The 13,432-nt window shown below is 46.5% G+C and overlaps 1 protein-coding gene across 1 annotated transcript in view; it reads right to left on the reverse strand.

Moving 5' to 3' along the window:
- LOC138737140 (TOG array regulator of axonemal microtubules protein 2-like) overlaps positions 1–13,432 on the reverse strand; it is a 91,346-nt gene that overhangs the window by 20,032 nt on the left and 57,882 nt on the right. The window contains exons 10-14 of the mRNA XM_069887706.1: positions 12,463–12,604; positions 8,460–8,565; positions 6,713–6,948; positions 3,590–3,748; positions 159–276 (exon numbers count right to left, since the gene is read on the reverse strand). Coding sequence (XP_069743807.1) covers positions 159–276; positions 3,590–3,748; positions 6,713–6,948; positions 8,460–8,565; positions 12,463–12,604 — 761 coding nt within the window. The remainder of the gene's footprint in view (positions 1–158; positions 277–3,589; positions 3,749–6,712; positions 6,949–8,459; positions 8,566–12,462; positions 12,605–13,432) is intronic.

The following is a 13,432-nucleotide window of genomic DNA, read 5'->3' on the forward strand; positions in this document are numbered from 1 at the left end:
TTTGCCTAGTCCCACTGGCCTGCACCCTGTCCATAGTCCTCCATAGCATTGTAATGTGTACCACGACCGAGTAAAATAAGGCTTTATTTTGTGTGCTATTCAGGCAAGTAAACTCATAAAAATAGAATCAAGTACGGTAGTTAAAGGGATAAACTCACCCTCTGTTTAATGGCTGTGATAATGTGGTGCAGATCCTGGGACATTAGGAAAGGTTCCAAATATCTCCCAAACTCTGGATGAGACACCAAAATGTTCAGCAACTTCTGCCCATAGAACCTAATAACACAAGAAAGTGTTTGCATCAATAGTTGGTTCAATACGATTTAAGAGATTCACACAGGCTTGGGGATTTGGTGGGCAAAAGGAACATTGTTGGTATGTGACAATGGATGGAGAATTGTCAATGCGGGTTGTGCAATCAACTGGGATGGGGGGAGGGGGCCTGGACATTTATTTCAGCACTTGTTTGAGTTCTGATTCCACCAAAATCAGCCACTCATTCTGCATAAACAGTGTCATGAGGGAAAAGTTAAAAGTGTTCCTTATCTATTGACTGTGTTGAGTGAATGACCTGTCTGGGAGAGATCAGATCTACACTCCATAAAATATCACTCCTCCTGATTGATCAAACCTGCCTCTCAGCACACATCCAGTCAACCAATCTTTCCCTCCGAGACCCATTCCCCCCCCTTCCACCCTCCCAGACCCATCCACCCCCCCACAAACCCCTCCATTTCCCCCTCCCTCCTGAACCCATTTTCCTCTCCTGACCCATTTATCCCCCCAACTCCACTGAGCCTGTGCCCCCTGCCACCCCGGCCTGCTTCCCTCTCCCTCCCCTGGACCCATCCCCCTACTCCCCTGGTCCCACTCCCACCCCCTGTCCAACCCTCACCCCTCTCCAGACCCACCCCTTCTCCCCAGATCCATCTCCATCCCCTTCCCCAAACCTACACCATAAAAAGCAATTCCACGGCAATGTAATTTATTCCTTCTTCATACCCATAGTATTCTTAAATCCATGTGCCTATCCGGGAGTCTTTTGAAGGTACCTATTGTACCAGGGCTGTAAAGGTTGTCAGAGCCGAAGGGTGGCAGTAGGGTCAAGATCCCACTGCTACACAACTTTTCTTCATGGCGGGCATCTCAAATAGCCTCTGACAACCAAGTCCATCTCCTGGCCTTCATGTGCGGCACAGTTCTCATGCCCAGCGGAGCTGTTCTCACTGACTGGAGAAGGGGCAAAGACAGGCCACATGCCTTGAAACCAGATGCTCTGGGCAGATGGGGCTCATTAACCACAGATGGTAACTCATCCAGGAGAGGGAAAACTCAGATTTCAAACCTCCACTGCCTTGTGGCTATACCCGCTCACGGGAAAGGCCTTGGGAGTAAACCCAGAGGAAAAATCCAGAGTCCCAAAGGTGGCTGACTGCTGTACCCAGCACCGACCGGCGCGTCAACTCCTACGATGCTGCTGGCACCAAACTTTTGTCGTTCCTTTGGTCCTGGCATTAGAGGGGAATCCCACTGCATGGACAACACACACAGATCTCCATATCAACTCTGCCTTGGCTTGGCCCTGGACAGGCAATTCCAGCTACTACCAGAGGTGCAGTACCCATGGTTGACCATGACTGATGGAGGACAGACAAACATTGTACCAGCCTCCACCATCACTCCCAAAAATGTATTCCAGGCACCCACCATTCTTTGTGTTAAAATTTTACCTCCGCTATCTCCCCTAAACTTTCCTCGCTGCTATTTGCTGTGGTCACCCTAGGAAAAAGGTGTTGGCTGTGACTCTCTCCAAGCCCCATAATCCTATACACCTCTATTAAGTCAATCCAAAGAGAAAAGCCCCCCCAATACCGGGAACACCCTGGTAAATCTCCTCTGCACCCTTTCCAAAGTGTCATCCTCCTTCCCGTAATGAGGTGACCAGAATAATGCTCCCACCTTTTCATTCAGCTGCCCGTTGTTTTTTTTTTTTGGCTTACACCCTGACGAAGGACTCAGGCCTGAAACGTTGGGTACACTTTGTTTCCTATAGATGCTGCATGACCTGCTGAGTTTCTCCAGCACTTTTGCATTGCACTACAACCACAGTGCCGACAATACTCCAAGACATTGACTGTTCATTTCTCTCTGTGGATGGTGCCTGACCTGCTGAGCCCATCCAGCTTCTCATCATTTTCTCAAGAGCTGGAGGGAGTTTTGCACAATGGAAACGTGGAGAGCAAGTTTTCTCTTGGCAGAAAATCTAGGACAGTAGTTCTCAACCTTTTTCTTTCCACTCACATCCAACTTTACATCATAGGTGCTCCATGATTAGTAAGGGATGGCTTAACGTGAGATATGGGTGAGAAAGAAAAGGTTCGAAACCAGTTTCAATCGTTCCTCATTGACTCGTCATGTGCGCGGTTTCCTTACTCCAAAGGAAATGGGCCAATGACCATTTTTCTCAAAATATTTCAGTCACAATTGGATCTAGAACAGCGATTCTCAACCTTCCCTTCCCACTCACCTCCCACCTTAAGCAATCCCTTTCTAATCACAGAGCATAGGGATTACTTAAAATGGGATGAGAGTGGAAAGAAAAAGGTTGAGACCCACTGATCTAGAATCAGGGACCACCGATTAAAAATAATGTTACCCAATTTAAAACAGAGTAAAATAAAAATGACCATCGAGAGACTTTGGAACATTCTTCCTCGAAGAGCTTTGGGAGTAAAGCCTTTTTAGTATTTTAAGATAGTTCAACTCTGGAGAAGAAAGGAGGTGCAGGGTTACCACAGGTGGGCGGGATTGTAGAGCTGAGGTTGCAAGGAGGTCAACAAGGGACCCTGGCTGACCCTGCACAAAAATGCTGGAGAAACTCAGCAGGTCAAACAGTGTCCTTTTACGTAGCGAAGGTAAAAAAAATACATCACTGATGTATCGGGCTTGAGCCCCTTGTTAAGGTACGAAAGAATGCCGGCAGGCGTCCAAGCGAAAAGGTGGGGGGGATGGGGGATAGTGGCAAAGGCAAGAGATGATAGGTGGAGGGAGGGGACAGCAGCAATCAGGGGGAAGGAGAACTAGGTGGGTCAGGGGGAAGGAGAACTGGAAAGAGGGAGGTGAAAGGAAACGTGAGCAAGTTTGGCAGAAAGCAGAGAAGTCAATGTTAACCCAACCTGACTGGAGAACACCCAGATGGAAAATAAGGTGTTGCTCCTCCAATCTGCGGGTGGTCAGGGTGGGAACGTACATAAGGCCATGGACAGGCATGTGAGCGTGGGAGTGTGACTCAGAATTGAAATGGGAGGACGGAGGACAGAGAGCAGGTGCTGAGACCCTTGACTTTCGACCTTTGCTGAGCAGCTGTAATACTTTGTGTTTTTACTCCAAACACGGTGTCTACAGATTTTCATCTGCTCCTAATTTAGGGTATCTGAGTGGACAGGAGACTCCAGAATGGAGTTAGTGGGCAGAATGGTCTTTCCATTCAGGAACCATTTGAAATACTGGCTGTACGTCTGATTCACCATTGGCTGTGCATTGATCCCTCCCCACCACCCACACTCGCCCATCCCACCACCCCTCGCACCTTGTTTCCTGATTCCCATCCTGTAAGAACTTCACCATCGACTGCACAATCTGGTCCACGCTGCCTTTGTTCCCGGACAAGAGTCTCTCAGCACCAAGATCTTCCACCACACGCAGGAGGTTCGCGGCGGTGCACCTCCGAACCATGGAGTTACGGTGACTGGGCAACGAGAGAGGTGAGCGCAATGGTCAGCCACTCATTAATGCCTTTGCAACCGAAAGGCAAGCAGGGGTGGATAGCATCAACGAAAAACAGGAAACGCTCTGGTAACCGATCGAAGACCAACCAGGCAGAATAGCTCGGCCCAGGTCGGACATGAAACTTGGTGCTCACTACCTCTTCAGAATCATGTGTTTGCTTGCTTGAGAGTCAGGGAACAGCTCAAGTTTTAAAAAGTTGGGGACATGGGCCTAGAGGTGCTCAGTGTGTGGTAAGGTATGCTGCACTTCTACCCATAATGGATCAGGGTCAGATAGATTACACAGAGAGGATTGGGTTACCAGCAGAGCTGGATTGGTTGGTTTTACAGACCTCTGAGGCACTCCCAAGCTAATCGACAGCAAAGCCATTTGAAGATGGATCCAATTTTTAAGTGTAAATGAAGGACAAAATTGGGTTACTGACAGATGTTGACGTGAGCTGAGTGAATGAATGTGTGAGGTAGGTTTTCACACAGAGTCGTCCCGAACTGGAACAACCTGCCAGAGGAAGCTGTAGCAGAGGCTACAAGGACCTTAAAAATAGGTCCAGAGAGGTGAGTGGATAATAAAAAGTTTATGGATTATGCACAGGCATGTGGAAATAGCTTCATTGACAGTTTGTGCCAAAGGCCCTGTTTCTGCCCTTTATGACTCAAAGCGATCATTATATATGGATTGTGGAGGGTCACATGACCTCCCTGTCTGAAACTTATTCGGAAGGTGCATCATCTGCCAAACAGGGTTGGACTCCAGCCACCCATTAGTGCACACCTTGCCGTTGGCTCATTTAAATGACTCAGCGTCATCACTGGCCAGACAACCCAGCTCAGACAGTATAAAACATCGATGCATACCACGTCTTTCCCTCTGTCTCTTGGTCCAAGTCCCGGACATCACTCCATGCCAGGTCACTACTATGGACATCACTCCATGCCTGGTCATTACTGTGGACATCGCTGGAGGAGACATGGGTAAGGTGTGCACTACACTGAGTTGAGCCATAGTACTGTGATTGATCAGTGCTTGCAGAGAACCGCACCCCCATTGGAACAGTGAATCAGGAGGGTGCTTGAAAGTGTGTACTGTGAAGTGTGTACATGTGCAGGAGCATGTAGAAGATAGATGGCCATTGGTATCGGAGTCCAACCTGGGTCCAATGTGAATTTCTATATAGTTGTTTAGTCGTAGAGAAATTAAGTACCGTTTGACATCTTCCCATTTGTCTCCCATGTGTTCAATAAAGTTAACTTTGATGTAACCAGACTCATCTCTCTGTGAACCCACCGAACTTGATACCTTCCAAACACAACAGCGATTTAGGCAAATTTTGGCTAATACAAGGGGGCAAAGTTTTAAGGTGCTTGGTAGCACATACAGGGAGGATGCAAGAGAATTACTTCACACAGAGAGTGGTGGGTGCTTGGAATGCTCTGCCAGAAACAGTGGTGGAGGCAGGTACAATCGGATCTTTTCAGAAACTATTAGATAGGTACACGGACCTAAGAAAAATTGGAGGATTATGCAGTGAGGAAATTTCAGGGGGTTGGAGAGCAGGTTAATGGTCAGCACTGCAGGCTGAAGGGCCTATACTGTGTTCTATAAATTGTTAACTTGGAAGTGGAAAGAGATAGACAAGTAGATGGATGAAAAAGGATTAGAGAGATATGGACCAAACACAGGCAAATGGGACTCGCTTGAGCAGACAACTTGGGTCAAAAGGTCCTGTTTCTGTGCTTCATGACTCTGACTACAAAGGGATCTGGGCAAGTTATTCTCATGGAAATGGGAAGAGATAGACGTTGGCAGAAAGCGCACACAGAAATAAGATGTATTTAATGCTTCTGTTCTAAAAGGTACAAATTGAAAGGGGAAATGCAGGTGGATAGCGTGGTGAGTAAAACAAGGCATTCAGGGATTCAGAAACAGAGGCTTGGAGACAGGGATGAACACATGAACCCCAATGAAAAGGAATTCTAGCAAATTCCAAATGGGGACTCCTCAATGGATGCCTAGCAGATGCATCGATAAGGACCCTTCCCCCCCCCCCCCACCTCCTCCACCCCCCCAATCCTTGCCAGATCCTGGTGATTGACTCAAAACAATTGACATTCCTATTTTTCCTGGACAAGTGAATGTGGAGAGACACTGGGAAAGAGCACAGCATTCCCGGAAACATGGGTAAGGAGAGAGAGATGGCAGAGGCTGGGACTGTTCTCCCTGGAGGGTAAGAGGCAGTGGGAAGAACTTACAGAAATATATAAAATCAGGAGGGGCGGAGATAAGGTAAAAAAAATTTATTGTATTTGTTGGCCAGGGAAGGAGAGACTATAATGAAAGATTTAGGGTGATGGGGGAAAGATTTAAAAGGGATTGAGGGACTGTGTGAAGGTGGTGGGAACATGGAAATAACTGTCAGAGGAAGTGGTCATAATGTTTAAAAGACATTTAAAATATTTAAAGAAGGGCAGCATGGGTTAGAATTGCATAACATTATTGCAGCGCCTGTGACCCTGGTTCAAATCTGGCACCGTGCGTAAAGAGTTTGGTCATTCTTCCTGTATCCGTATGGATTTCTTTCGGGTGCTCTGGTTTCCTCCCACATTCCAAAGCTGTATGTGATTAGTAGGTTAATTAGTCTCAGGGCTGCAAATCATGGTGGGGCCTGTTCCTGTGCAGTATCTCTAAATTTAAATATATATATCATTAAAAGGTATTTAGACAAGTACGTGGATAGGAGAGGTTCAGAGGGAATGCAGGAAGATGAGACTAGATTGGGTGGACCATTGTTCACCATGGACATTGAACCAAATGGCCTGTTTCCAGGCAGTAAAATTTTCCATCTTTAAGTAATCTATAACAAGACTGCATCCAAGCCACTACAGACCCCCTACAGCTGTGGATGTGTTTCCAGACAAGTCCTTACTTTAATCCACCTGCGATGAGGGCAGTCAGCGCCCGGGGCGGGCTCACGCTTTGTGCCATGACGGCCAGCGCTTTGACGGCCTCTTCTCGGATGAACTCATTGGAGTCACCCGTTCTGTGGAGCAGGATTCTGGCCACCTCTTCTGCTTCCTGATCCATGCCTCTCTTCAGCTGGGAGAAGAGCTCTCCCAGTGTCAGCATCGCTGAGCAGGCAACCTTGGATCGCAAGTTACTAACCTGGGGAAATACAAAGTGTTTGCCTGTCACCACTCACCCAATTCACAGGCCACTGACACCAGCCTCTGCTGAAGCCCCCTTCCCAGGTTTACGCAGCCTGGACACTTGACTGTGTCCGACAAACCATTGACCAGGAGAAGGAGCTGGCATGGTCCTGAAGGGATGAATGGCCTTTATCAGAGTACAATCTCTAGCGACTGTACATGAAGGACTGGAGATGCTCATTTTTGAAATCTGCATTGAGCTGAGGGGTATTGGTTGTGGGTAACAACAAAATATTAATAAACCTTTCACAGATGCTTCACAGATCCTTGAATTCCAAGGTCCAATGGCTCTAAGAATCTGCCTTTCAGGGACTTGAGACCCACTTTGTCTTTGCAGTATCACTGATTCTGCTGCCTTGGATGGCATCCAGGAGACGAATGTTGACACATGCACTCACACATGTTCAAATGCCAAATCACAGCTGGGGGAATTCAAGGCATTGAACCACTGAAAGTAAAACCCAGATTCTTGAAGGAAACAAATCACTCACGTTCTTTAGCAGGGAAGGATATCAGTCTTCCTTTTCTAATCTGCAATGCATGCATCTGCTCCCTGAAAATGCGGAGCAAACCATTACATCTGTGAGCATTTTAGGTTGGACATCTTGCCAGTGATATCCACATCCACAAGTTAAGGACTTCAATTCCTGGGTGTCAACATCTCTAAAGATCCGTCCTGGAGCCTCCACGTCAATGCAATGACGAAGAAAGGCCCGTCAACAGCTATACTTCGAGAAGAGCTTGAGGGGATTTGGTATTCGCCAAAGATTCTCATATTTTTGCCGGTGTACCATGGAGAGCATTCTGACTGGTTGAATCACTGTCTGTTATGAAGGTGCCAAAGAATAGGACAGAAACAGACAACAGTGTGTGAACTCGGCCAGGGACATCTTAGGCATCAGTCTTTACTCCATTATGATCATCTTTAAGAGGCAGTGCCCCAAGAAAGCAGCCTCGATCCTCAAGGACCCGCACCACCCAGACAATGCCCTCTTCTCACTGCTACCATGGAGGAGGAACCTGAAGACGAGCACAAGGAAAGCGTCTTCCCCTCTGCCATCAGATTTCTGAATGGACAAAGAAACAACAGATACTACCTCACTTTCTCCTCTTTTCTTGCACTATTTTGCAATGGAATTTGTAGCTGTGACGCTGCTACAAAACAACCAATTTCGTGACACGCTCATGACAATAAATTTGATTCTGATCACCTTCCGGCTCCATCTGCTGTTCTCCCTCCTTTTCTGCTTCCACTTATCTCTCTCCTGCTTCCGCCTTCCCAACTCCACCCTCCCACCCCCACCATGTCCCCTCCACCTGTCCGTTATCCTTCACCCACTCCTCAGTCTTGGCCAACCCGAAACGCCGACTGCCCACTTCCCTCCTGCCTGATCCAGCAGCTTGCTTCTTGGACTCAAAGCAAAAAAAAAAAACTCGCTGGGGCTGGTCCCTTGGTTCATCTCTCACCTCCTTCATCACTGCCAAGCAGACAACATGCAGCTTCGTCAGGAGAACCTCCTGGTGGAGTCGAGCCAAGCAGCGAACGCTGCTCAATCCTTGCCTCTTGATCTCCCTGCGAGGACAGAACCAAGTGAAAATCATCGTCCTCTTCTCACACCCGACCACTGGTCAGTCTCACTCAGATACGAAGATTAATCAGCCTCCCAGCCCTGCTGCTTTAAAGATTTGGGGTCTAAAATTCCAATTCACTTCCTTGGGATTTTGACCCTCCATGGGAGCATGGATTGCGATCGGAAAACAAAAAAATCGATGGGAAATTAAATCACGGTGCTTCAGATGTGTGATGCACCTATGACCCTGGTGCACAGTTAACCAAACACAGTAAAACAAAGAATTGCTGGAGGAGCTCAGCAGGTCAAGAGAGAAACCGTGGGTGGAAAAGGTCAGTCAACATTTCAGGTGTGAATCTTTATCCACCCTTGATTGGATGCTGAGTTCCTCCAGCAATTCCAGTGCCTGCACCTCTTATGTTGCTCAGTGTAGTAATGTTGCCCTGACTCTGTAGCCCTACTCTGTGTTTTATTCTGCTACACTAATGTTGGGATTGGCTTGCTGGATAGCATGCGAAACAAACCTTTTCACTGTACCTCAGGACGCATGATAGCAAACCTAAGTTTACGAGCTCCGCAAAATCTCCAACCACTCTAGCCTGCATGAGTAGAGAACCTCAACAAACGTCATCACAGAGGGTTCTGTCCATCTTAAAAATCATAAGAACTAAGAAATAGGAACAGGAGTTGAACCTGCTTCCACCATCTAGGTTGATCCTCATGATAGGCCTCATCTCCGGCTCCCTGTCTTTTCCCCAGATCCCATAATTCCCCATATTACGTGAAAATCTATCCCACCTTGTCTTAAATATATTTACCAAGCTCACCTCCACTGCTTCAATGGGCGGCGAATTCCACAGATTCAATACCCTTAGACAAGTACATGGATAGGAGAGGTTCAGAGGGAATGCAGGAAGATTGGACTAGATTTGGTGGACCATTGTTCACCATGGACATTGCTCCTGTTTCCAGGCAGTAAAATTCTGCATCTATAAGTAACGGTGGTGTTGATGACTAGACTGCATCCAAGCCACTACAGACCCCCTGCAGCTGTGGACGTGTTTCCAGACACACCTCATCTCCATCCTAAATCTACTCCCCAGAATCTTGAGGCTATCCCCCTCATTCTCGTCTCACCTACCAGTGAAAAAAATCTTACCTACCGCTATCTATCATAATTTTATGCAGTTCTCTCTGATCACCTCTCATTCTTCTGAATTCCAGTGAGTACAGTCCCAAACGGTTCAATCTCTCTTCATTGGCTAACCCCCTCGTCTCTGGAATCAATCTTGCATTCGATCTGCACAACCTCCAGTACATCCTTCTTCAAGTAAGGAGATCAGAACTGCATGCAGTACTCCAGATGTGGGCTCACCAGTACACCCTGTCCCTAAACTCACCCTCCAGCAATGAAGAACAGCATTCCATTCGCCGCCTTGATCACCTGCAAGGCAACATTTTGCAATTCATGCACCAGCATTTCCAAATCCTCCTGCATGAAAGCATCCTGCATTGGTTTGCCATTTAAGTAATAATCTGATCTATTTTTCCTTCCAAAGTGAATAACCTCACTTTTACCAACGTTGCACTCTGTTTACCAGGCCCTTGGCCACTCAATCTCATTTCCAGCCAACCTTCAGGGATCAGGGCAAAGGAAGTGATCTTCGGAAGATCTTGGCCCCTGCTGGACAACTCCATCAGAAGATTGTTCGGGTAAACGCCATATCAGACCTCCCGAGCCTCCTAGTTCAACACTGACTGGTCATCTCATTAGGAAGGATGTGGAGGCTTCGGAAAGAGTACAAGTGTAAGAGAGATTCATCATCAGGGTGGTTTAGAGCAGTGGATTTCAAACTTTTTCTTTCCACTCACATACCACTTTAAGTAATCCCTATGTCAGTGATTGGTAAGGGATTGTTTAAGGTGGGATGTGGATGGGAAGGGAAGGTTGAGAATCACTGCTCTAGACCCAATTGTTACTGAAATATTTTGTTGAGAAAAATTGTCATTGGCCGATTTCCTTTGGAGTTCTGAAACCACGCACATAACGAGTCAATGAGGGATGATTAAAACAGTGGCTTTCAAACTTTTTCTTTCCACCCACATTACTTAAGGAATTAAGTAATTCCTTACTAATCACAGAGCACCGATGGCATAGGGAATACTTAAGGTGGTAAAGAGCAAGTTTGAAAACCACTGGCATAGAGTGTATATGCTACAAAGAGATATTGGACAAACTTGGGTACTTTTCTCTGGATTGTCAGGGAGGCTGAGGGGAGACCTGATACAAGTTTATGGAATTAAGAGAGGGTAGACAGTCAGAATCTTTCTCCCATAGGAAAATTGTCAAATATTCTGCACACATTTAAGATGAGAGGGGTGACATTTAAATGGGTTGTGTGGAGCAAGTTTATTTTTATTTACACAGAAAGGGGTAGGTCCTGCTCCCATGTCTTGTGATCTTATGTAATCCCTTGAATTGCATTTAATATGTGCACATCTTCCCATATTAGGGTAGATGTTTTCCATCTGAAATACAGTTAGTGGAGTGGCTAGCACCACATTAGTACGGCGCCAGTGGTGTGAAAATCAAGTGCTGTCTGTAAGGAATTTGTACGTTCTCCCCGTGACCTGGAGAAGGAGCAGCAGGGGGCAGAGACAGCACTTCCCCACAGGATCTAACCACCCAATTCAAATGGCGTCAGCTCCATACAGGCTTTGAACAGCCCATTAAAGGACCCGACTGTATTTTTATTTAAAATCCCATGACCGCTGGGTCTGCACCCAAGATGGCAGCAGCCACGAGGGATTGCAGACTCTGGGGAGGACTGGAGCAGGGCACCAGAAAACGAGGGAACTACATCCCCCTCCTCCCCATCTGAGAAGCAGCAGAGGAGATGATCCACGGGACAGTGACCAGGGCTGCAAACTAGTGAGGGGTTCTGCAGCTGAAGGACCCACACAGGTGACAGGCTGCTAGTAACTGAAGTCAAGGGACTCGTGGCAGGCTGCAGACTGTTGGAGACTGAATTGAAACTGACTGAAGGGGTACCAGGTATCAGAACTGGGATGCGAGAAGGCTCTGAAGGGTTCTTAATCTAATCAGAGGTTTGGAACTGGAGCCAAGGCTGCTGATGGTTTGGACTAGACTCTGTGTGGCTGCGGGAGCCCTGGAGGCGAATTTGCGGACACATTGACTCGGGGTGGGGGGAGGGGGGTACACACTCTCTTTTGCTTCTCTTTCTCTGACCCTGAGGCACTTCAGGTAGTTTCTGTCAATGGTGAATCTGTCTGCTTTATAGCAGACAAATTTCATGTAACTTAACACTTCTTATTGCATGACAATATCTTGAATCTTGCAAAGGGTTTCCCCAGGTGCTCCAGTTTCCTCTCACCTTCCAAAACATATGGGATTGGGTGTAATTGGGAGGAGTGGGTTTTATGGGTCAGAAAGCCCTTCTAGAGAGCTTTATCATTTTTTTTAAATCACAGCAGCCACAGTGTTAATGATTGACGGAGCAGGCTCAAGGTGTCACATGTCCGACTCCTGCTCCTATTTCTGATGTTCTTATCTCTGCCGACAGATGCAGTGGAGTGAATATGTTTAAAATGCAGTCAGATTAATTTTTGCTAAGTAGGGAAACTGAGGGTTATGGGGAAAAGGCAGGGAGGTGGAGCTGAGTCCACAGCCAGATCAGCCGTGATCTTGTAGGTTGGCACGACATCGTGGGCTGAAGGGCCTGTCCAGAGGTATGAGTTCTGAGTTGTGGACATATCAGGGAGCTGGAGGTATGCAGAAAAGAACCTTTTCCCTGGTTTCAAAGTTCCCCAGTCCTTCTCAACACCCAGTGCCGCTGTCCTGAGCAACAATTATATTTAAATGCATTGAAGTTTCTGACCAGTCGCTGTTAGCCAGGAGTTTCAGTGCCTCAGTAAGTCCTTGCTCCTGGTGGGAGAACAAGTTCATCTCCAACGATCCTTCCTCATCCGACTTTCTCTCTCTTTCTGTAGAATCCAGGGGTAAGTCGGGTAATGAGTGAGCTGGGGAACAGTGCACAGGTTAGGGAGTGTGACATCATACCGTAACTGATTTATGTTAATCTTTAACATTTCTCATATCTAAAAATATCTTAGTAAAGTAAATTATAGAGTTAAAATATTGCACCTGCATTCTTAATTAGTTTGGGTGGTTACAGGGGCACAAAGACAATATATTAACATTTGAAACATCTTTGAGATAGAAGATATAAGCCAATTTGAGATGAAGATAGATGCTGATTGAAGTTAAAGTCAAGAAGATGAAAAGCATTTATGATGGTTCTTGAGATATTGGAAACAATAGGTGTTAGTTCAGAACTTATACTTCACTGTATAAACTCACGGCCATTTTAGTTCTGAGGAAACCAGACTTCTCGGAGACCTAACTGGTCTTAAATGCTTTTTGCACATTCATGTCAAAAGACGCTTACAAGCTTCAAAGACAGAAATGATGCCACATACCACATGATATGAACAATGGGAGAAATATATTATCAAAATGACAGACAAAAGGATCAGTTCAGTTTGGAGTTTACAGAAGTCAAAACTCTGTGACACACAGGGGTTGAAACCTTGTGAAAGACAGGGTTGGGTTACAGTAACCAGAATTGGTGCTGTTGTTGTCTATTACTCCTGTATAAAAACAAAGGGGAATACAGAATCAGTGGCTTTTGAAATAGGGAAGACCATTTTGCTGCCTCATTGGAAACGTGGACATATTTCTACTGGGTCTCTTTTTGCATGGCCACTTCGTTTAACCCTTGTCGGGTTTGTGAATTCATCATGGAAGGAAATAGCAACATTGTGAATAAAGAGCCCTGAAGATATGAT

Source organism: Narcine bancroftii, chromosome 6, assembly GCF_036971445.1.
Source record: "Narcine bancroftii isolate sNarBan1 chromosome 6, sNarBan1.hap1, whole genome shotgun sequence".
Lineage (NCBI taxonomy): Eukaryota > Metazoa > Chordata > Chondrichthyes > Torpediniformes > Narcinidae > Narcine > Narcine bancroftii.